The 24,135-nt window shown below is 54.0% G+C and overlaps 2 protein-coding genes across 2 annotated transcripts in view; both read left to right on the top strand.

Annotated features, from left to right (window-relative positions):
• GRIN2D (glutamate ionotropic receptor NMDA type subunit 2D) overlaps positions 1-16,583 on the top strand; it is a 57,493-nt gene extending 40,910 nt beyond the window's left edge. The window contains exons 10-12 of the mRNA XM_074386117.1: positions 13,095-13,282; positions 13,480-13,712; positions 14,265-16,583. Coding sequence (XP_074242218.1) covers positions 13,095-13,282; positions 13,480-13,712; positions 14,265-15,602 — 1,759 coding nt within the window. The 3' untranslated portion in view covers positions 15,603-16,583. The remainder of the gene's footprint in view (positions 1-13,094; positions 13,283-13,479; positions 13,713-14,264) is intronic.
• An 831-nt stretch (positions 16,584-17,414) lies between these two features.
• On the top strand, positions 17,415-24,113 carry GRWD1 (glutamate rich WD repeat containing 1). Its single transcript, XM_003940311.3, has 7 exons — positions 17,415-17,828; positions 18,332-18,449; positions 18,628-18,787; positions 20,621-20,834; positions 20,978-21,120; positions 21,350-21,547; positions 22,958-24,113. The coding sequence occupies exons 1-7, from the start codon at positions 17,642-17,644 to the stop codon at positions 23,273-23,275; spliced, it is 1,338 nt and encodes a 445-aa protein (XP_003940360.1). The 5' UTR covers positions 17,415-17,641; the 3' UTR covers positions 23,276-24,113.
• Positions 24,114-24,135: the final 22 nt, after the last annotated feature.

Raw genomic sequence — 24,135 nt, 5'->3', positions numbered from 1 at the left:
ACAGAGTTTCACCATGTTAGTCAGGCTGGTTGTGAACTCCTAACCTCAGGTGATCCACCCACTTCAATCTCCCAAAGTGCTGGGATTACAGGCGTGTTCCACCGTGCTCGGCCTGTTTTGCTTTCTTTTTTTTCTTTTTCTTTTTTTTTTTAAGAGATGGTTTCTCACTATGTTATCCAGGCTGGTCTTGAACTCCTGGGCTCAAGCAATCCTCCTGCCTCGGCCTCCCAAAGTGCTGGGATTACAGGCATGAGCCACTGCAAGCGGCTGCTGATCTGTTTTCATTGCTGGGTCCTTATCCTCATGTTGTTTGTTCTGAAAAAATTTCTTGAATGTTCTTAAATTCTCTTATGTACAATGTCTCCCTCTCTTTCATTTCTGTTTGTTTATTTATTTATGTTTAGAGATAGGGTCTCACTGTGTTCCCCAGGCTGACGTGCAGTTGATACAATCATAGCTCACTGCAGCCTTGACATCCTGGACTCAGGCAGTCCTTCCACCTCAGCCTCCGAGTAGCTTGGACTACAGGTGTATGCCACATTTTTGTAGAGATGGAGGTCTCACTATGTTGCCTAAGCTGGTCTTGAACCGCTAGGACCAAGTGATCCTCCCACCTTGGCCTCCCAAAATGTTGGGATTACAGGTGTGAGCCACCATTCCCAGCCAGGAACTGGACTTTTCTTTTTGTTCGTTTGTTTGTTTTTTGAGACAGTTTCGCTCTTGTTGCCCAGGCTGGAGTGCAACGACACAATCTCGGCTCACTGCAACCTCTGCCTCCCCAGTTCAAGTGATTCTACTGCCTCAGCCTCCCAAGTAGCTGGGATTACAGGCATGTGCCACCACACCCAGCTAATTTTTGTATTTTCAGTAGAGATGAGGTTTCTCCATGTTGGTCAGGATGGTCTCAAACTCCCGATCTCAGGTGATCCGCCAGCCTTGGCCTCCCAAAGGGCTGGGATTACAGGCATGAGCCACCGAGCCCAACCAACTTTTCATTTTTAATTAAAATTTAAATGCGAGCGGGGCATGGTAGCTCATGCCTGTAATCCCAACACTTTGGGAGGCTGAGATGGGTGGATCACCTGGTATCAGGAGTTCAAGACCAGCCTGGCCAACATAGTGAAACCACATCTCTATTAAAAATACAAAAAGTTAGCTGGGCATCGTGGTGGGTGCCTGTAATCCCAGCTACTTGGGAGGCTGAGGCAGGAGAATTGCTTGAACCCAGTAGGTGATGGTTGCAGTGAGCTGAGGTGGCACCACTGCACTCCAGCCTGGGCAACAAGAGAGAGACTCCATCTCAAAAAAAAAATTTTAATGCAAATAGGCACATGTGGCAAGCTAGTGGTTACCACAGAGGACAGCACTAGAAAATTCCATCTTTACAGTGAGGCACAAGGGAGAGGCATCTCCAGGGCTCTGGCCAGCTCACAGGCCAAACGTGGGCTCACCTTACTGCTGCGGGCAAGCAACCCCAAGGGCAGGGTGGGGTGGAAGAAATGATGTAGGTCCTGCTGGGTGCAGTGGGTCACGCCTATAATCCCAGCACTTTGGGAGGCTGAGGCAGGTGGATCATGAGGTCAGGAGTTCAAGACCAGCCTGACCTACAAGGTGAAAGCCCATCTCTACTAAAAATGCAAAAAAATTAGCCAGGTGTGGTGGCTCATGCTTGTAATCCCAGCTACTTGGGAGGCTGAGGCAGGGGAATCACTTGAATCAGGGAGGTGGAGGGTGCAGTGAGCTGAGATCAGGCCACAGCACTCCAGCCTGGGTGACAGAGCGAGACTCTGTCTCAAAAAAAAAAAGCACATCCTAAAAGGAAACAGAGAAACATAGCCTCTCCTCCTAGCCAGTTCTTGGAGCCCATTCCATGAGAGATGTTCAATTTCTCACTCACTCAAGAGGGGCAAAAAGAGGAAGTATCGAGGCCCTTTTCTCTAGTGTAAGCATTATTTTTTATTTATTTTGGATCAATTAAAATATGGATGCATTGACACTCACACATTCCAAACTAACAGTACACACTGTTCTCATCTTACCTCTTTCCATGGAGAAAGCCTTCTTGGCATCCTTCCCACGTTAATGGAATCCTACTTCTCAGCTCATGTCTAGCCTATGGAATCCCTCCCTTGGACCAGTCTGAAGTTATTCATTCAGCCGCTTCTTTTCTTTTCTGTTTTTTTGTTTTGTTTTGTTTTTTTGAGACAGACCCTCGCTCTGTCACCAGGCTGGAGTGCAGTGGTGCGATCTCAGCTCACTGCAACCTCTGACTCCCTGGTTCAAGTGATTCTCCTGCCTCAGCCTCCCAAGTAGCTGGGATTACAGGCAAGGGCCACCACACCCAGCTATTTTTTGTATTTTAGTAGAGACCGGGTTTCACCATGTTAGCCAGGATGGTCTCAATCTCTTGACTTCGTGATCCACCCGCCTCAGCCTTCCAAAGTGCTTGGATTACGGGCATGAGCCACTGTGCCCAGCTCTTTTCCTTTCTGAGATGCAGTCTCACTCTGTCACTGAGGCTGGAGTACAGTGGTGCAATCTCAGCTCACTGCAACCTCCACCTCCCGAGTTCAAGTGATTCTCCTGCCTCAGACTCCCAAGTAGCTGGGACTACAGGCACTCGCCACCACGCCTGATGAATTCTTGTATTTTTAGTAGAAATGTGGTTTCACCATGTTGGCCAGGCTGGTCTTGAACTTCTGACCTCAGGTGATCTGCCCACCTTGGCCTCCCAAAATGTTGGTATTATAGGCGTGAGCCACTGCACCTGGCCACATCTTTTCTTTTTTTCTGAACTTCTTTTTTTTTTTTTGAGACGGAGTTTCGCTCTTGTTACCCAGGCTGGAGTGCAATGGCACGATCTCGGCTCACCGCAACCTCTGCCTCCTGGGTTCAAGCAATTCTCCTGCCTCAGCCTCCTGAGTAGTGGGGACTACAGGCGCGCACCACCATGCCCAGCTAATTTTTTTTTTTTTTTTTTTTTTTTGAGACGGAGTTTCGCTCTTGTTACCCAGGCTGGAGTGCAATGGCGCGATCTCGGCTCACCGCAACCTCCGCCTCCTGGGCTCAGGCAATTCTCCTGCCTCAGCCTCCTAAGTAGCTGGGATTACAGGCACGCGCCACAATGCCCAGCTAATTTTTTGTATTTTTAGTAGAGACGGGGTTTCACCATGTTGACCAGGATGGTCTCGATCTCTTGACCTTGTGATCCACCCACCTCAGCCTCCCAAAGTGCTGGGATTATAGGCGTGAGCCACCACGCCTGGCCTGAACTGCTTTTTATAATTATTTTATTTTTATTTTTTGTAGAGATGGTCTCACTATGTTGCCCAGGCTGGTTTCAAACTCCTGTCCTCAAGCGATGCTCCCACCTCGGCCTCCCAAAGCAATGGGATGACAGGCTTGAGTGACCACACCCAGCCTGAATTGCTTTTGCTAAATTTATTCCTAAATATGTTATTATTTATTATTATTATTTGAGACAGAGTCTCGCTGTGTTGCCTAGGCTGGAGTGCAATGGCGCAATCTCGGCTCACTGCACTCTGCCTCCCGGGTTCAAGTGATTCTCCTGCCTCAGCCTCCCAAGTAACTGGAATTAAAGGAGCATGCCACCCAGCCTGGCTAATTTTTGTATTTTTAGTAGAGAAGGGGTTTCATTATGTTGGTCAAGGTAGTCTTGAACTCCTGACCTCGTGATCCACCTGCCTTAGCCTCCCAAGATGCTGTGATTACAGGCATGAGTCACTGTGCCCGGCCCAAATATTTTTTTGCTGGTCTCGAACTCCTGACCTCGGGCTCCCAAAGTGCTGGGATTACAGACGTGGGCCACTGTGCCCCAACATGGAATTGTTTTAATTTCATTTCAATTGTTCATTGCTAGTATATAGGAATATAATTTATTTTGTATATTTCATAATTTATTTCACATATTGATCTTGTGTCATGAACCTTGTTGGACTTCTATTAGCTGTAATAATTTTTACTGTGGATCCTTTGGGATTTCTTACGTGCAATTCTATTAATTTGCTAGGGCAGCCATAACAAACTGCCGTATACTGAATGGTGTAGACAATGGAAATGCATTGCCCTATAGCTGCAGAGGCTAGAAGGTCAAAATCAAGGTGTCAGCAGTGGCGGCTACTTTTGAGGGCTGTGGGAGGACCTGTTCCCGATCTTCCTCCTTTCCTTGGCTTGTAATAAAGCTGCCTTCTTCCTATGCCCCTTCACCTTGCCTTACCTTTAAGTGTCCATTCAGACACTGCTTTTTTTTTTTTTTTTTTTTTTTTTTTTTTTTTTTTTTGAGATGGTGTCTCACTCTGTTGTCCAGGCTAGAGCGCAGTGGCACCATCTCAGCTCACTGCAACCTCAGCCTTCCAGGTTCAAGCGATTCTCCAGCCTCAGCCTCCTGAGTAGCTGAGATTACAGGCACACGCCACCAAACCCAGCTAATTTTTTGTTTTTGTTTTTGAGACGGAGTTTCGCTCTTCTTGCCCAGGCTGGAGTGCAATGGTGCGATCTTGGCTCACTGCAACAACCTCCACCTCCCGGGTTCAAACAATTCTCCTGCTTCAGCCTCCCAAGCATCTGGGATTACAGGCATGTGCCACCACACCCGGCTAATTTTGTATTTTTAGTAGAAATGGGGTTTCACCATGTTGGTCGGGCTGGTCTTGAACTCCCAACCTCAGGTGATCCGCCCACTTCGGCCTTCCAAAGTGCTGGGATTACAGGTGTGAGCCACCACACCCAGCCTCAGCCACTTCTTATTAAGCACCTAATGTGCGCTAGACCCTGCTCTAGACCCTGTCTGTGGATACAATGGTGAATCAGCTGGGCAAAGTACCTGCCCTCATGGAATTGAAATTCCAGTGAAGGGAGATGTACTATGCACGGAATGAATGAGAATATTCTATAGTGCATTCCAAGGGGATACGTGCTATGCGTAAAAACAGGGCAGGGTGAGTGCATTTTGGAAACCAGGGCTGGAGGCTGGAGGTTGCAGTATCAAATTGGTGCTCAGAAAGGTGTCTTTGGAGCAAACACCTGACAGAGGTTGTGACTGCCCAGTGGGTTCACCTTGCCTGCTGCTGTGTAGACAGAGATGATTCAGCAAGACAGGTGGATCACAATGGAGAAAGAGTAATTAATGCAGAGCTGGCTGTGTGGGAGACCAGAGTTTTATTATTACTCATAGCAGTCCCCCTGAGCATTCAGGGATCAGAATTTTTTTTTTTTTTTTTGAGACGGAGTTTCGCTCTTGTTACCCAGGCTGGAGTGCAATGGCGCGATCTCGGCTCACCGCAACCTCCGCCTCCTGGGTTCAGGCAATTCTCCTGCCTCAGCCTCCTGAGTAGCTGGGATTACAGGCACGCGCCACCATGCCCAGCTAATTTTTTGTATTTTTAGTAGAGACGGGGTTTCACCATGTTGACCAGGATGGTCTCGATCTCTTGACCTCGTGATCCACCCGCCTCAGCCTCCCAAAGTGCTGGGATTACAGGCTTGAGCCACCGCGCCCGGCCAGAATTTTTTTGTTTTTATTTTTTCTTTGAGACAGTCTCACTCTATCGCCCAGGCTGGAGTGCAGTGGCACAATCTCGGCCCACTGCAACCGCTGCCTCCTGGGTTCAAGCGATTCTCCTGCTTCAGCGTCCTGAGTAGCTGGGATTACAGGTGTGTGCCTCCCTGCCTGCCCAGCTAATTTTTGTATTTTTAGTAGAGACGGAGTTTCACCATATTGGTCAGGCTGGTCTCAAACTCCTGACCTTGTGATCCTCCTGCCTCGGCCTCCCAAGTGCTGGTATTACAGGCATGAGCCACTGAGCCCGGCCTGGGGATCAGAGTGTTTTGTTTTGTTTTGTTTTGTTTTGTTTTGTTTTGTTTTGTTTTTGAGACTGAGTTTCGCTCTTGTTACCCAGGCTGGAGTGCAATGGCGCGATCTTGGCTCACCGCAACCTCCACCTCCTGGGTTCAGGCAATTCTCCTGCCTCAGCCTCCAGAGTAGCTGGGATTACAGGCACGCACCACCATGCCCAGCTAATTTTTTGTATTTTTAGTAGAGACGGGGTTTCATCATGTTGACCAGGATGGTCTCGATCTCTTGACCTCGTGATCCACCCGCCTCGGCCTCCCAAAGTGCTAGGATTACAGGCTTGAGCCACCGCGTGCGGCAGATCAGAGTTTTTAAAGATAATTTGGTGGGTAGCAGCTGGGGAAGTGGGGCGTGTTGATTGGTCAGGTTGGAGATGGAATCACAGGGGGTCGAAGTGAGTTTTTCTTGCTGTTTTCTGTTCCTGGGTGCTATGGTAGAACTGGATGAGCCAGATTACCTGTCTGCGTGGTGTTGGTTGATCCATCAAGTGTAGGGTCTGTAAAATATCTCAAGTACTCATCTTAGGCTTTATAATAGTGATGTTATTCCTAGGAGCAATCTGGGGAACCAGAGGCTGCATGACCCCTAAACTTTCTAACTTCTAATTTCTAATCTTGTAGCTAATTTTTTTTTTTTTTTTTTTTTTTTTTGAGACAGCGTTTCACTCAGGCTGGAGTGCAATGGTGTGATCTCGGCTCACCACAACCTCCGCCTTCTGGGTTCAAGTGATTCTCCTGCCTCAGCCTCCTGAGTAGCTGCAATTACAGGCATGCACCACCACACCCAGCTAATTTTGTATTTATTTATTTACGTTTTTTTTAGTAGAGATGGGTTTGCTCCATATTGATCAGGCTGGTCTTGAACTCCCAACCTCAGGTGATCCGCCTTCCTCAGCCTTCCAGAGTATTGGGATTACAGCCATGAGCCACTTTGCCCGGCTCTTGTAGCTAATTTGTTAGTCCTGCAACGGCAGACTGGTCCCAAGGCAAGGAGGGGGTCTTTTTGGGAAAGGGCTGTTATCAATTTTGTTTCAAACCATGAACTAAAGTCCTTCCCAAAGTTAGTTTGGCCTATGCCCAGGAATGAACAAGGACGTTAAGGGTTTGAAGCAAGATGGAGTCAATTAGGTCTGATTTCTTTCACTGTCACAATTTCCTCCGTTATAATTTTGCAAAGGTGATTTCAAGGTGAGAGAGTGAGTCAGGCAGCCATCTGGGAGAAGAATGTTCCAGCAGGCAGAACAGCCAGTGCAAAGGCCCTGAGGCAGGAGCAAGCTGCAAAGACAGAATCTGGGAGAAGAATGTTCCAGCAGGCAGAACAGCCAGTGCAAAGGTCCAGTTGCATCTTGCAGGCTAGAGTGATGGGTGGCTTGGAAGATGAGGGCAGACGTGTAAGGAGGGGCCTCAAAGCTCAAGATGACTCAAGTCACTCTGAGTGACGAGGGCAGCCAAGGGACGGGGGTGAGCTGAAAAGGGAAGGTGCTGACTCAAATGTTAAAATCCGCCTGGTGACAGAGTGAGAACAAACAGGAAAGAAAGGACAGATACAGGGAATTTTCATTTTTCCCAAACCTACACCCAAATGCTGTAGGAAACGATGGAGGTCTCTTCGTTTTGTTTTGTTTTGGAGACAAAACTGGAGGTTAAATATTCTTGCCTGGAAGATCCTTTGGCTTCTCTGCAACTCAGTATCCAGCTGCTTTTCTTTCTTTCTTTTTTTTTTTTTTTTTTTGAGACAGGGTCTTGCTCTGTCACCCAGGCTAGAGTGCATGGCACAATCATAGCTCACTGCAACCTCAACCTCCTCCCTCAAGCGATCCTCCCACCTCAGCCTCCCAAGTAGCTGAGAAGACAGGAATGCACCACCAAACCTGGCTGATTTTAAAAGGTTTTGTAGATACGGGGTCTCCCTTTGTTGCCCAAGCTGGTCTTGAACCCCTGGACTCAAGCAGTCCTCCCGCCTCAGACTCCCAAAGTGTTGGGATGACAGGCATGAGCCAGGGCCTCTGGAATGGCTTTTTTTTTTTTTTTTTTTTTTTTGAGACAGAGTTTCTCTCTTGTCAACCAGGCTGGAGTGCAGTTGTGCAGTCTCGGCTCACTATAACCTCCACCTCCATGGTTCAAGCGATTCTCCTGCCTCAGCCTCCTGAGTAGCTGGAATTACAGATGCCTGGCCCCATGCCTGGCTAATTTTTTTTTTTTTTTTTTTTTTTTTTTTTTTTTTTTTTTTTGAGATGGGGTCTCGCTCTGTCACCCAGGTTGGAGTGCAGTGGTGGGATCTCGGCTCACTGCAACCTCCACCTCTCAGGTTCAAGTGATTCTCCTACCTCAGCCTCCCCAGTACAGGGACTATAGGCAGTGCAACCACGCCCAGCTAATTTTTTGTATTTTTAGTAGAGACGGGGTTTCACTGTGTTAGCCAGGATGGGCTCCATCTCCTGACCTTGTGATCCACCCTCCTTGGCCTCCCAAAGTGATGGGATTACAGGTGTGAGCCACTGCGCCCGGCTATTAATCTTTTGTATTTTTAGTAGAGATGGGGGTTTACATGTTGGGCAAGCTGGTCTCAAACTCCTGACCTCAGGTGAGCCGCCGACTTCAGCCTTTCAAAGTGATGGGATTACTGAGGTGAGCCACCACGCCCATGGTTGAGTTTTAATAGACATTTAGGGACCATGAGGGGACGGTGAGGTGGATGCAGCGGGGAGGGAGGCAGTATATCCCAGAACAACTGAGCAAACCATTGAAAGTGAAGGCTGTTAGCACTCCTCTCCCTGAAATCTTTCAGCTCTTCCCACCACTGGAAGCCTTGATTTTTAGCTTTCTCCAAAATGCAGCTTGAGTCTCTCCTTCCACTCCCATTTGTCCTCTAAGGACCCCTGGAGACCCTCCTTCCATCTTCTCCCAGTCCTAGCCCCTCCATTCCTCCCCCTCAGTCTAACTCTAGAAACCCCCTTTCTTCCCACTTAAACATCAATAGCAATTCACCTTTCGCCCCCAGGGGCATTTTCCTAAACTAAGAGAAAAATTACAGTTTGCCTACTAGGCAGACGTGCCTGCAGGCAGTTGAGGTGCTTTTCTCTGCTGCCCTCATTTCCAGACTTCAGCTGGGAACTCCCCGTTAGGATCTCTATCAGGCGTCCCCAAACTACCGCCCGCGGGCCGCATGCGGCCCCTGAGGCCATTTATCTGGCCCCCCGCTGCACTTCAGGAAGGGGCACCTCTTTCATTGGTGGTCAGTGAGAGGAGCACAGTATGTGGCGGCCCTCCAACGGTCTGAGGGACAGTGAACTGGCCCCCTGTGTAAAAAGTGTGGGGACGCCTGATCTATATAATATTAATTCAGACCCCATTCTCCAACCGTGGGATGGTGATCGCCCTCCCCAGGTTTCTGCTAATTCTCCTGACCTTCACATTCTCCACACCCAAGTTTTTTTTTGTTTTTTTTTGTTTTTTTTTTTTTTTAAGACGGAGTCTCGCTCTGTCACCCAGGCTGGAGTGCAATGGCCCAATCTCGGCTCACTGCAACCTCCGCCTCCTGAGTTCAAGCAATTCTCCTGCCTCAGCCTCCCAAGTAGCTGGGATTATAGACACCCACCACCGCACCGGGCCAATTTTTGTATTTTTAGTAGAGACGGGGTTTCGACATGTTGGTCAGACTGGTTTCTAACTCCTGACCTCAGGTGATCTGTCCAACCCAGCCTCCCAAAGTGCTGGGATTACAGGCGTGAGCCACCACGCCCAGCCCCCACCCCAAGTCTGCTTCCATTATAGATATATTCAATTTGGGGAATCCACTCCCTGTCTGTTCCCCACTTTAGAGTGTATGGACTAATTTAGTCATTTTCTCTGATTTCCACGCAACCAACCACACACACAAGGCATTTATATGTGAGCCTGTGAGTGTGTGGACAGAGCTTTTCTGAAGTTTGGGGGACACAAGAGGACTTACATCAACAGACAGGCTAACCACTCAAACTGGAGGTTAAGTATTCTTGTCTGAAAGATCCTTTGGCTTCTCTGCCACTCAGCATCCAGCTGCTATTTTTTTTTTTTTTTTAAGATGGATTCTCGCTGTCACCAGGCTGGAGTGCAGTGGTGCAATCATGGCTCACTGCAACCTCTGCCTCCTGGGTTCAAGCGATTCTCCTGCTTCACCCTCCTAAGTAGCTGGGATTACAGGTGCATGCCACCACGCCCAGCTAATTTTGTACTTTTAGTAGAGACGGGGTTCCACCGTGTTGGTCAGGCTGGTCTTGCACTCCTGACCTCGTGATCCATCTGCCTCGGCCTCCCAAAGTGCTGGGATTACAGGCGTGAGCCAAAGTGCTGGGATTACAGGCGTGAGCCACTGTACCCGGCCTCGCCGCGTGTCTTTATCTATCTTGTCTTCCCAGAACCGTGCTTGTCCAAATTAGTTAAATTACATAAAATATGGCCAGGCGAGGTGGCTCAACTGGAATCCCAGCACTGTGGGAGGCCAGGGTGGGCAGATCACCTGAAGTCAGGAGTTTGAGACCAGCCTGGCTAACATGGCGAAACCCTGTCTCTACTTAAAATACAAAAATTAGCCGGGTATGGTGATGCATGCCTGTAATCCCAGCTACTTGGGAGGCTGAAGCAGAAGGGCTGCTTGAGCCCAGGAGTTTGAGATCAGTCTGGAAAACAGAGACCCCATTTTTAAAAACAAAGTAAAATAAAATAAAAATTTTAAAAATAACATAAAATGTACCCCGTATCTCACCTGTCAGATCGTAAGCATTTATCTGATACCACAGAAGAGTTACACAGTATTCCTTGATGTGGATTCATTTATTCACTCATTTATTCCGCAAATATCTATGAACCCCATTCTATGTGCCAGGAACTGTACCCCAACCACAGCTGAGAACGAGAGCAACTGTGACCCTGAGGGGCTTGCAGTCTCAAGAGGGAGGTTGAGATTAATCAAACAACCACAGAAATAAAGGTAAAATGACAGTAGTTGTAAATGAGAGTGATAGTGGTATGTCCCACGGTAAATGCATCCATGAGAACTAACGCCACAGCCCTGCTGGTGTTAGGGCCTAGGGCAGGCGAGGCGGCTCACACCTGTAATCCCAGCATTTTGGGAGGCTGAGGTGGGGGGATTAACTGAGGTCAGGAGTTAAAGACCGGCCTCGTGAACATGATGAAACCCCATCGCTACTAAAAATACAAAATTAGCTGTGTGTGGTGGCGCATGCCAGTAATCCCAGCTACCTGGGAGGCTGAGGCAGGAGAATCTCTTGAACCTGGAAGATGGAGGTTGTTGCAGTGAACTGAGATCAGGCCACTGCACTCCAGCCTGGGGGTCAAAAGCAAAACTCAGTCTCAAGGAAAAAAATTAATGAGGCTGGGCACAGTGGCTCATGCCTGTAATCCCAGCCCTTTGGGAGGCTGAGGCGGGTGGATCACAAGGTCAGGAGTTCGAGACCAGCCTGGCCAACATGGTGAAACCTCGTCTCTACTAAAGCTACAAAACATTAGCCAGGCATGGTAGCGAGCACCTGTAATTCCAGCTACTTGGGTGCCTGAGGCAGGAGAATCACTTGAACCCGGGAGGCAGAGATTGCAGTGTGCTGAGATTGCGCCATTGCACTCTAGCCTGGGCGACAGGGAGAGACTCCATCCACCACCCCCCCCAAAAAAAAAAAAAAATCAAGGTCTAGTGGGAGAACCCAAGCAAGTTAAGGTATGTGTCTAAGTCTGTGTTTCCCCATCTGAAAAAAATTGTTATCTCCCTCCAGGCTCACACCTATAGTCCCAGCACTTTGGGTGGCCAAGGCAGGAGGATCACTTGAGCCCAGGAGTTAGAGCCCAGCTTGGGCAACATGGAGAAACCTGTCTCTACAAAAAATACAAAAATTAGCCAGGTGTGGTGGTGTGTGCCAGTAGCCCAGCTACTCAGGAGGCTGAGGCAGGAGGATGGGTTGAACCCAAGAAGTCGAGGCTGCAGTGAGCCATGATGGTGCCACTGCACTCCAACTTGGCCAACATAGTGAGACCTTGTCTCAGGGAAAAAATAAAGAGTGCTTAGACTACATAGAACAATGCCTGGCACAATATAAGTGACCATTCACTCGCATTATTTTTTCCCCATTTCCCCTTCTAAGCCTGAATCTTCCTCTTTATTTATTTATTTGTTTTGAGATGGCATCTCTCTCTGTCACCCAGGTTACAGTGCAGTGGCATGATCTCGAATCACTGGAACCTCTGCTTCCCAGGTTCAAGCAATTCTCCTGCTTCAGCCTTCAGAGTAGCTGGGATTACAGGTGCCCACCACCACACCCAGCTAATTTTTGTATTTTCGGTAGAGATGGGGTTTCACTGTGGTGGCCACGCTGGTCTGAAACTCCTGAGCTCAGGTGATTCACCCGCCTTTGCCTCCCAAAGTGCTGGGATTATAGCCATAAGTCACCATGGCCGGTCTCAATCCTTTTTTTTAAAATGCAAGAGTAAATGGAACCTTTGGTGGGATATGGTGAGGACTAAAGAGTAACTATTTGATTAACAGTCACAGCTAGCACTTCTCCAGCACCTCCTTTGCCATGAGGTACTATCTAACCTTTGCCTGTAGTCCCTGCTCCTGGGGAGGCTGAGATGGGAGGCTGAGATAGGAGGATCGCTGGAGCCCAGGATTTCCGGTGCAGCCTGGACGACATAGCCAGACCCTATGTCTTAAAATACATGCTTCTGTGCCAAGCACGGTGGCTCACACCTGTAATCCCAGCACTTTGGGAGGCTGAGGCGGGCAGATCACCCAAGGTCAGGGGTTCAAGACCAGCGTGGCCGCCACAGTGAAACCCCATCTATACTAAAAAAAAATACAAAAATTAGCTGGACGTGGTGGTGGGTTCCTGTAATCCCAGCTATTCAGGAGGCTGAGGCAAGAGAATGGCTTGAACCCAGGAGGCAGAGGTTGAGGTGAGTTGAGATTGTGCCATTGCACTCCAGCCTGGACAGAGCAAGACTCCGTCTCAAAACAAAATATACTTTTGCAGCAACTCTGAAGGGAGATACTGCTGCCATGCCCATTTTTCTGATGTGGAAACTGAGGCACAGAGAAGTGCAATGATTTGCTCAAGAGCTCAGGGCCGGTTAGGATTTGGAGCGGTTGGAGATTAGAGGTGAGGAGGTTCCAGGCCTGGCAGTGAGGGCATCTGGGTGGGACTGACCCTGCCCTCCACTCCCCCTCCCCGCAGGAAGCTGGATGCCTTCATCTATGATGCTGCGGTGCTCAACTACATGGCCCGCAAGGACGAGGGCTGCAAGCTTGTCACCATCGGCTCCGGCAAGGTCTTCGCCACGACAGGCTACGGCATCGCCCTGCACAAGGGCTCCCGCTGGAAGCGGCCCATCGACCTGGCTCTGCTGCAGTTCCTGGGGGACGGTGCGGCTTCGCGCAGGGATTTCTACAGTGGAGAGGGGGAGGGCGAGACCCCTGGGTTCCGGGGAGGAAATGGGCAAAAACCCGGACACCAGGGTCTGAGGGAGGAAGGGGCTAAGGAAGGGCTTATATTCCCACCTCACCGGCGAGGGTCATCCGAGGGTGCTCATGGTAGGTTACTTTTGACCGCCCCTCCCCAGACGAGATCGAGATGCTGGAGCGGCTGTGGCTCTCCGGGATCTGCCACAATGACAAGATCGAGGTGATGAGCAGCAAGCTGGACATCGACAACATGGCGGGCGTCTTCTACATGCTCCTGGTGGCCATGGGCTTGTCCCTGCTGGTCTTCGCCTGGGAGCACCTGGTGTACTGGCGGCTGCGACACTGCCTGGGACCCACCCACCGCATGGACTTCCTGCTGGCCTTCTCCAGGGTACGGGTCAGAGAGGGAGGCCGAAAGCGGGAGATGTGGGGAGATGGAAGGGGGAAGGAAGAAGGTAAAGCCGGGCGGAGATGGGGAGTTGCGGGTCGAGATAGGGATAGTGGAGAAGAGAGCGGGAGAAGCAGGCAGGGAAGCAGGGCGCGGTGGCTCACGCCTGTACTCTCAGCACTTCGGGAGGCCGAGGCGGGCGGATCACCTGAGGTCAGGAGTTCAAGACCAGCCTGGCCAACATGGTGAAACCCCATCTCTATTAAAAACACAATTAGCCGGGCGTGGTGGGGGGCGCCTGTAATCCCAGCTACTCTAGAGGCTGAGGTAGGAGGATTGCCTGAACCCGGGAGACAGAGATTGCAGTGAGCCAAGATCGTGCCACTGCACTCTAGCCTGGGCGACGGAGCAAAACTCCCTCTCAAAGAAAAGAAAAGAAAAAAGAAGCAGGCAGGGAAATAGAGAGGAGGGAGGCACGGGGTAGGGGGAAAGTGGGGAGGCAGGCAGGCGTCCCGGGCACCCCGGGCTGACCTCGTCCTGTCCCCGGGCCCGCAGGGCATGTACAGCTGCTGCAGCGCCGAGGCCGCCCCGCCGCCCGCCAAGCCCCCGCCGCCGCCGCAGCCCCTACCCAGCCCCGCGTACCCCGCGCCGCGGCCGGCGCCCGGGCCCGCACCTTTCGTGCCCCGCGAGCGCGCCCCCGTGGACCGCTGGCGCCGGACCAAGGGCGCGGGGCCGCCGGGGAGCGCGGGCCTGGCCGACGGCTTCCACCGCTACTATGGCCCCATCGAGCCGCAGGGCCTGGGCCTGGGCCTGGGCGAGGCGCGCGCCGCACCCCGGGGCGCGGCCGGGCGCCCGCTGTCCCCGCCGGCCGCGCAGCCCCCGCAGAAGCCGCCGCCCTCCTACTTCGCCATCGTGCGAGACAAGGAGCCCGCCGAGCCCCCCGCCGGCGCCTTCCCCGGCTTCCCGTCGCCGCCCGCGCCCCCTGCCGCCGCGGCCACCGCCGTCGGGCCGCCACTCTGCCGCCTGGCCTTCGAGGACGAGAGCCCGCCGGCGCCCGCGCGGTGGCCACGCTCGGATCCGGAGAGCCAGCCCCTGCTGGGACCCGGCGCGGGGGGCGCGGGCGGCGCGGGGGGCACGGGCGGAGGAGCCCCAGCTGCGCCGCCCCCATGCCGCGCCGCGCCGCCCCCCTGCCCTTACCTCGACCTCGAGCCGTCGCCGTCGGACTCGGAGGACTCGGAGAGCCTGGGCGGCGCGTCGCTGGGAGGCCTGGAGCCCTGGTGGTTCGCCGACTTCCCCTACCCATACGCCGAGCGCCTCGGGCCCCCGCCCGGCCGCTACTGGTCGGTCGACAAGCTCGGGGGCTGGCGCGCCGGGAGCTGGGACTACCTGCCCCCGCGCAGCGGTCCTGCCGCCTGGCACTGCCGCCACTGCGCCAGTCTGGAGCTGCTGCCGCCGCCGCGCCATCTCAGTTGCTCGCATGACGGCCTGGACGGCGGCTGGTGGGCGCCGCCGCCTCCGCCTTGGGCCGCGGGGCCCCCGCCCCGACGCCGGGCCCGCTGCGGGTGTCCACGGTCGCACCCACACCGCCCGCGGGCCTCCCACCGCACGCCCGCCGCCGCTGCACCCCACCACCACCGGCACCGGCGCGCCGCGGGGGGCTGGGACCTCCCGCCGCCCGCTCCCACCTCGCGCTCGCTCGAGGACCTCAGCTCGTGCCCCCGCGCCGCCCAGGCGCGCAGGCTCACCGGGCCCTCCCGCCACGCTCGCAGGTGCCCGCACGCGGCACACTGGGGGCCGCCTCTGCCCACAGCGTCCCACCGGAGACACCGGGGCGGGGACCTGGGCACCCGCAGGGGCTCGGCGCACTTCTCCAGCCTCGAGTCCGAGGTATGACGCGGCCCCGGGGGCCCCACCGCGCCCCCTTGGTCAGCGCAGGCCACGGCCCGAGGGGGCGCCCGCAGTGGATAGGACCCGCGTGGGTTGGGAAGGAAAGCAGCGGAACTGGCCGGACCCCGCCTGGAGCAGCGTCCTGTGCCCCCTCGTTCTGAAGGAACCGCGAGCCGAAGAGGATTTGGTCCCCCAATTATCACCCAGCCTGAGAGCGAGGGGGCGGGGGCTTCGGAGCCCACTGGACTTTTTTTTAAACCCGACAAGGGCTTTTTAACGTCACCAGATGGGGCGGGAGGTGGGGGGTCACGCCACTCCCGAGTCCCACCTCCATGCCCGGGGCCGTGGCCCCCACATCACTGTGCAGCTCCCCGGCCCCAGCCACGCCTCCGGGGAAGCCCGTTTTTAACCTTTCATCCATCAGGACTCAAAACTGTGAGACGCGTTTGCCAAACTGTGACCCCAGACCTTGGCCCCGCCACACAGAAACCCCTGACCCAGACTGTGACATCCGACTCCTAAAATGGTCATCCGACCCCAGACTGTGACCCCTGACCCCAAACTGTGACCCGAACCCCAGACTGTGCCCCGACCAGACCCTTGACATCAAACCGTGACACCCCCTCCTCCTCTTCAACCCTCGGGCGCTTTTCTTTACTCTGACCTAGGACACGTCCCCAACGGAAGCCCCACCAACCCTTGCACCGTGATGAACCCAACCTCCCTCAAGCCAAAACTTCCCAACCTGCCGCACCTCTCGACCACCCCACTTGCCACCAACCACATCCTCTCCAAATCCAACCCTTATTTGCGACCCTTCAGTGATGACCCAGCAGACCTCCAAAAAGCCTCCTCTTCCCAGATCTCCAGCCGGGTCTGGGGCTGGGTTGCGGAGGGGAGGGTCTGGGAGTCCACACTTCACCAACCTCCCTTCCCACTCTTCTATTCCACATTGCAGTGTTTGGAATAAACCATGTTTTTATGCCTCCTCAGTCCAAGCCTAAGCTCCGTGTCTGTTAGCCCCCCTCAACTTCTCTGGGGGAAACAGAAACACAAAATTTCCACGGGAAGAGGAGATATTATTAGAGAGAACAGAGACTCTGAAAGGAGGCGGGGAGACAAAGACCAAGAAAGAGGCAGTGGGAAGAGACCCTGAAAAGAGAAATCGAGAGGGTACTGGGACAGATAGAGACCCCAAGAGAGTGGTGAGATAGATCCCGGAGTCAAAACATATTAGAATCAAAGGTATGGTTTTATTTCCTATGGCTATAGGCACCAAGGCTTGCTAGATTCTTAATATCCTGTTCATGCAAGCTAGGAGAGTGTCTGACATATCCCAGCCAATCCGCATTATCTTGAAAGCTGTTAATCTCACCAATGAGAATCTATTTCTAACATTTCATTATGTCAATTAGCCAAACCGCTGGTGCTGATGGACGATAAAGAGAGTCGAATCACTTGTAATAGCTGCCCCCAGAGGGTGGACTATCTGATTAAGTGCTCGCTGACCAGAGCTGCAATGCAAATGTCTAGTTAGGCAATTGACTGCCCCTAGAGGGTACATTGAACCGCCTAACTTACAGATAATATCCATCCTGTCTACAGGAAGGCATTTTTGAAATAAGTTAAAGCCATCATAACAGGGAGAGGAGAAGAAACCGGCCTTATGGGTCCTCAGGGAGCAGAAACCCAGTCTCTTTGCCAGTGAGAGAGCAAATTTGCATATTTGAATAATTAAGTAGAATGGGAATCAAAGTGAAAGATGGGCGTAACAGGCCTCCCTTAGAACTACAACTCCCAGAAGCCCTTGCTACTACCGCGAGGAACAGCACCCAAAGTCACGCGAAGATGGAGTTTCTCCGTATCCTCAGTCTTCTCTCGCTGGCGCCATTACCTGAGTTCTCCCGCCTTTACGCACTAGCGTCTCTAATTAGCGGTCCCGGAGGTTTCCAAGGTAACCGCGCAGTACGGCGGATCTCATAAGACGGAAGGCGAAGCCCGGAAGTGACGCTCTTACCGGGCGTCGGCGGTAAGAGGGTTCAAAGATGGCGGCGCGCAAGGGTCGGCGGCGCACGTGTGAAACCGGGGAACCCATGGAGGCCGAGTCCCGCGACACAAGTTCTGAGGGCCCAGCCCAGGTCTACCTGCCCGGCCGGGGGCCGCCGCTACGCGAAGGGGAGGAGCTGGTCATGGACGAGGAGGCCTATGTGCTATACCACCGAGCGCAGACTGGTAGGGCTGAGAGTCCGGACTCCAGGGTCTTGAGGTGGCTGATCCCGAGCCTTTTATTTATTTATTTATTTTTTCTTGAGATGGAGGCTCTCTGTGTCGCCCAGGCTGGAGTACAGTGGCACAATCTCGGCTCACTGCAACCTCCGCCTCCCGGGTTCAAGTGATTCTCCTGCCTCAGCCTCCCGAGTAGCTGGGACTAGATTTGCATGCCACCACGCCCGGCCAATTTTTTGTATTTTTAGTAGAGGCGGGGTTTCACCGTGTTAGCCAGAATGGTCTCGATTTCCTGACCTCATGATCCGACCGCCTCGGCCTCCCAAAGTGCTGGGAGAGCCACTGCTCTCGCCCACATCTCGAGCCTTTAACCTGAGAGGTGCTCGGAAAGAGAAGGCTGGGCTCTAAGAGAGGTGATTTCACATCGGAGGCGGTTGATCCATGAGGGAGCTGGGGACTGAGATCTCACTGTCCAATCTTAGCTCGTAAACCCCTCCTTCCATCCCCAGGCGCCCCCTGTCTCAGCTTTGACATAGTCCGGGATCACCTGGGAGACAACCGGACAGAGCTTCCTCTTGCACTTTACCTGTGTGCTGGGACCCAGGCCGAGAGTGCCCAGAGCAACAGGTAAGACCCGAGGCTTTTGCAGGACCAGGAGGCTCAGTTTCCAGCCCCTTCCTCAGGACCCAGGAGTTAGGGCTTCCAGTTGCTGCCTGTCCCAGACCCAGGAGTCTGGGTTTCCAGCCTGTTTCCTTCCTAAGAATCCTGGAATCTAGTGCCTAACTCACCCCTGACTTTTTCCCAGACTGATGATCCTTCATATGCACAATCTGCATGGGACTAAGCCCACACCCTCAGAGGGCAGTGACGAAGAGGAGGAGGAAGATGAAGAGGATGAAGAAGAGCGGAAGCCAAAGCTAGAGCTGGCCATGGTGCCCCACTATGGTGGCATCAACCGAGTTCGGGTAGGCATGGTCCCAGGAGCAGACATGGTCCCAGGAGCCTGCCCTGTGTTTTCTGAAACACACCCGACCCATTCCCTAGGTCCGTAACTCTCCCAACATCTCCTCATGTCTTTCATTTTTCTTTTTTTTTGAAATGCAGTCTCACTCTGTTGCCCAGGCTGGAATGCAGTGGCGCGATCTTGGCTCACTGCAACCTTCGCCCCCCGGGTTCAAGTCATTCTCTTGCCTCAGCCTCCCAAGTAGCTGGGACGATATGTGCCTGCCACCACACCCAGCTAATTTTTTGTATTTTTAATAGAGACAAGGTTTTTGCCATGTTGGCTAGGCTGGTCTCAAACTCCTGAGCTCAAATGATCAGCCTGCCTCAGCCTCCCAAAGCGATGGGATTACAAGCATGAGCCACCACACCCAACCTCCTTCAGTTTTTAGAAAAGTCCAGCTGGGTGTGGTGGCTCACACCTATAATCCCAGCACTTTGTGAAGCTGAGGTGGGCGGATCACCCGAGATCAGGAATTCCAGACCAACCTAGCCAACATGGTGAAACCCAGTCTCTACAAAAAGTACAAAAAATTAGCTGGACATGGTGGCATGCACCTGTAATCCCAGCTGCTCCAGAGCCTGAGGCAGGAGAATTGCTTGAACCTGGGAGGCAGAGGTTGCAGTGAGCCAAGAACGCACCACCGCACACCAGTCTGGGTGACAGAGTGAGACTCTGTCTCAAAAAAAAAAAAAAAAGTTTGAATGGTCAAGGCTGAGCACGCATGCCTGTAATCCCAGCACTTTGGGAAGCCCATGCAGGAGGATTGCTTGAGACCAGGAGTTCCAAACCAGCCTGGGCAACAAAGTGAGACCCCATCTTTGCAAAAATGATGGTTTTTTTTTTTGTTTGTTTGTTTTTTTTTTTGAGACAGAGTTTTTGTTGCTCAGGCTGGAGTGCAGTGGCGCGATTTTGGCTCACCACAAACTCCGCCTCCCGGGTTCAAGTGATTCTCCTGCCTTAGCCTCCCAAGTAGCTGGGATTACAGGTGCACACCACCACACCTGGCTAATTTTGTATTTTTAGTAAAGACAGGATTTCTCCATGTCAGTCAGGCTGGTCTTGAACTCCAGACCTCAGGTGATCTGCCCACCTCAGCGTCCCAAAGTGCTGGGATTACCAGCGTAAGCCACCACTCCTGGCTAAAAAAAAAAAATGTTAAAAGCCGGATGTGATGGTGCTCATCCATAATTCCAACTACCTGGGAGGCTGAGGTAGGAAGAGCACTTGAGCCCAGGAGGTTGAGGCTGCAGCGAGTCATGCTCAAGGGCAACAGAGCCGGTCCCTGTCTCAAAAACAAAAAAGTTTGAACCATCAGTGCAATAAGCATCTTGAGTCCAGGAGAGAGTTCAGGGCTAGTGGGTAACTGGAAACCTTGTGGCTGGACTGGGTATCCTAGTGAACAAACACAGAGGCAAGGAGGTCCAAGGACTGAGCCTGTGGCCTTCCAGCGTTTAGAGGGTTACAGAGACCAGGAGCCTGAAAAGACTCCAGTGGCCTGGCGGGAATCACAGCCTCGACTCCCAGGCATCTTGGAGCTCCATCCTCCCACCTCAGCTCCCCTGCCCGCTCCCATCCCCCCCCACCCCCACCCCCGTGGAGAGCCGTCCAAGTTACCACGCTGGTTTGGCAGGCTGTGACTTCCTTCCCACAGGTTTCTAGGAGCTGTAGTCCCTGCCTGGGAGATGGGAGGAACTGTGCCTCTGGTTCTCTGGGATACGGGGAGCTTGCAGTCAGTACCCGGATCCTCCTCTCTCCTTGCTTCACATCAGCCTTCCCCCTCACTCTTCTGCAGGTGTCATGGCTGGGTGAAGAGCCTGTGGCTGGGGTGTGGTCGGAGAAGGGTCAGGTGGAGGTGTTTGCGCTGCGGCGGCTTCTGCAGGTGGTAGAGGACCCTCAGGCCCTGGCCGCCTTCCTCCGGGACGAGCAGGCCCAAATGAAGCCCATCTTCTCCTTTGCGGGGCACATGGGCGAGGGCTTTGCCCTTGACTGGTCCCCCCGGGTGCCTGGTGAGTCCCTGCGGTGTTCAGGAGTCCCTTCAGGGGAGGCGGGGGAGCAGGGTCTGCATCGAGGTGGGGGCACTTAGACTCCAGGGAGGGGAGCGAACTGCAGGCAGCGGGGGGCGCGGTCATTTCCTGACTCCCTTCGCCAGGTCGCCTGCTGACCGGTGACTGTCAAAAGAACATCCACCTCTGGACACCCACAGACGGCAGCTCCTGGCGCGTGGACCAGCGGCCATTCGTGGGCCACACGCGCTCTGTGGAGGACCTGCAGTGGTCCCCGACCGAGGACACGGTGAGGGCGGGCTGGGGGTCTGCTCATCGAGTTCTGACGGGGTTCGTGCCAGGGACCTAGAATCCTGGGTCCAAGGGAAAAGAGCTGGGAGCTTGGCGGAGATGTAGTTTCCACGCCAAGTGCTAGGAAGGGGGACAGTGAAAGAGAGTAGCCCCCTCCTGGCGCCTGGGCTTCACCGTGGGCCGTGGGCCGTGGGGCGTCGGGGCCACTCAGACTCCGCCCTGCCTAGGTGTTCGCCTCCTGCTCAGCTGACGCCTCCATTCGCATCTGGGACATCCGGGCAGTCCCTAGCAAGGCCTGCATGCTCACCACAGCCACCGCCCATGACGGGGATGTCAATGTCATCAGCTGGAGCCGCCGGGAGCCCTTCCTGCTCAGTGGCGGGGATGATGGGGCCCTCAAGATCTGGGACCTTCGGCAGTTCAAGGTACTTTCCCAGCCTGACACCTGGGAGCTCGAGAAGCTTGCTCCCAGCAGGCCCTGGAGTTTGTAGGATTTTTCCTCCTTGAGTGGTTTTATACACCCAGAGCTGCGAAAGCCCTTAGAACTAGATTCCCGCCTCTTCATTGTCCAGATGAGGAAACTGAGGCTCAGCAAGAGGAAGGGTGCCGGCCCTCCACTCGGGGTCACTCATTCTGCCAGGGGAACAGCTGACGAGATGGAAGGGCCAGGGCAGCAGAGACTGCGGCCCCCATCTGCCCATGGGGAGAAGTACAGCTGTCTGTATGACCCGTGCTGAGAGCTTCAGGGAGTTAGAGATTTGTAGATGCAGCTGAGGATGGGGGCCCAGCTCGCTCGTGGTAGGAGGACTGAGGCACAGAAAGGACAAGAGCTGGTGTGACATGACAGCCAAGCCAGGGGTGACGTTGTGGAGCTGGGAGAGGCACTGGGCCAGAGGCCCAGCAGCGTCTGGCATCCCTCTGGACAAAGCCACAGCTTTGTGTGGCTCTGCCTTCCTGGGCTGCCATCATGGCCTCCTTTTCCCCCTCCAGTTTGATCATGTTTATAGCACCAGCCCTGGGGAGGAGCCTAGAGATGGATTCCATCCCCCTGGCCCACCAGGGCACAGGGTCAGGCTTCTTGGCCATGGAACTTCAGAGCTGCCTCTCCTGATGAGAGCGAGGCCGGTTCAGCGGGGCCTGTGCTGTGGTGAAAGTGCTGTCAGTCTTAGTCTTCCTTTGGGTCGGCTTCCAGGGCTTGTGTCTCTGCCCGCTTTGAGGCCTTTGTGGGCTCTGCCGGGGGAGCCCTGGGAGAGCCATGCCCTCTTTTTGTTGTTGTTTTGAGACGGAGTTTCACTCTTGTTGCCCAGAATGCGATGTCGTGAGCTCAGCTCACTGCAACCTCTGTTTCCCGGGTTCAAGCGATTCTCCTGCCTCAGCCTCCTGACTAGCTGGGACTACAGGTGCATACCACCACACCTGACTAATTTTGTATTGTTAGGAGAGATGGGGTTTCACCATGTTGTTCAGGCAGGTCTTGAACTCCCGACTTCAGGTGATCGGCCTCCCTTGGCCTCCCAAAGTGTTGGGATTACAGGCGTGAGCCACCTCTCAGGTTTTGTGACCCAGGTTTCAGAAGGGCTTCTTTGCAGGTGAACCCCAATTCCCAGCAGCCCCTGAGCTGGTCAGCCTTCTTAGCAGCCAGAATTACCCTGTGTCCCTTTTCTGGACTCTGGGCTTGTGAGGGCTTAAGGGGTGGGGCCCTGGCCGAACCCTGAGTCTGGAGAGGGGTTGGGGTTGGGGTTGGGGTTGGGGTTGGGGTTGGGGTTCTGCCTGGGCCGTCCCCCAGGAGTCAGGCTGAGGCATTCAGAGCCATCATTCCCATCCTGTCCCTGTAGTCTGGCTCTCCCGTGGCCACCTTCAAGCAGCACATGGCCCCCGTGACCTCCGTCGAGTGGCATCCCCAGGACAGCGGGGTCTTCGCAGCCTCGGGTGCAGACAACCAGATCACACAGTGGGACCTGGCCGTGGAGAGGGACCCTGAGGCGGGCGACACAGAGGCCGACCCCGGGCTGGCCGACCTCCCGCAGCAGCTGCTGTTCGTGCACCAGGGCGAGACGGAGCTCAAGGAGCTGCACTGGCACCCGCAGTGCCCGGGGCTCCTGGTCAGCACCGCGCTGTCGGGCTTCACCGTCTTCCGCACCATCAGTGTCTGAGGCGCCCAGCGGCTCCGCTGCTCCTGCTTTCTGCTTGGAAACTGCTGTTGCCTTGGGCTCCCCGGGAAGGGGTTCCTTCAGCTCTGTGGACTGGGACTGGCCGGCCCGTGGGCTGCCGTGACGGTTCTGTTTGACGGATTGTTCTCTAGAAGGCCTGGGTGTCATGCAGTGACCCCTCTCACCAAAGACCTCAGCCTGACCCGGGCTCTGTAAGGCCGCTCCCTCCCAGAGACTGGTGTGGCCTGCCTGTGGGTGCATTCCTTCCTGTGAGCGTGACCCGTTTACCTCTGCCCCAGAACCCAGTTTTTCGTTGGTTTGTTTGAGACAGAGTCTTGCTCTGTCGCCCAGGCTGGAGTGCAGTGGCACGATCTCGACTCACTGCAGCCTCCGTCTCCCGGGTTGAAGTGATTCTCTCGTCTCAGCCTCCCGGGTAGCTGGGATGACAGGCACCCGCCACCACGCCCGGTTCATTTTTTGTATTTTTAGTAGAGACAGGGTTTCACCATGTTGGCCAGGCTGCTCTCGAACTCTTGACCTCAAGTGATCCGCCTGCCCCAGCCTCCCGAAGTGCTGGGATTCCAGGCGTGAGCCCTGTGCCCTGCGCAGGACCCGGTTTTGTCTGTTGGTTCCCAGGAGGGAACTCAGGGCCTATGCAGTGGCTGCGTCAAATGTGAGGTGTGGGTTCCTCCAACACAGTTTGGTTCTGTCCCTTGTCTTCCGGACAGCTGGGTTTGGCCAGGATTTCCCAGTGTGGGGGCTCCTCTCCTCCCTGACCAGAGGCCGGTGCTGTGTGGGAGGAAGCTGGGCTCCTGGGCAGCAGTAAACGACCAGGAAGAGATCTGTGCTGAGACTGGTCCTTT

The sequence above is a fragment of the Saimiri boliviensis genome, chromosome 14 (genome assembly GCF_048565385.1).
Source record: "Saimiri boliviensis isolate mSaiBol1 chromosome 14, mSaiBol1.pri, whole genome shotgun sequence".
In the NCBI taxonomy this organism is placed as follows: Eukaryota; Metazoa; Chordata; class Mammalia; order Primates; family Cebidae; genus Saimiri; species Saimiri boliviensis.
The sequence above is the reverse complement of the archived record's forward strand: the minus strand, read 5'-3'. Positions and strand labels throughout refer to the sequence as shown.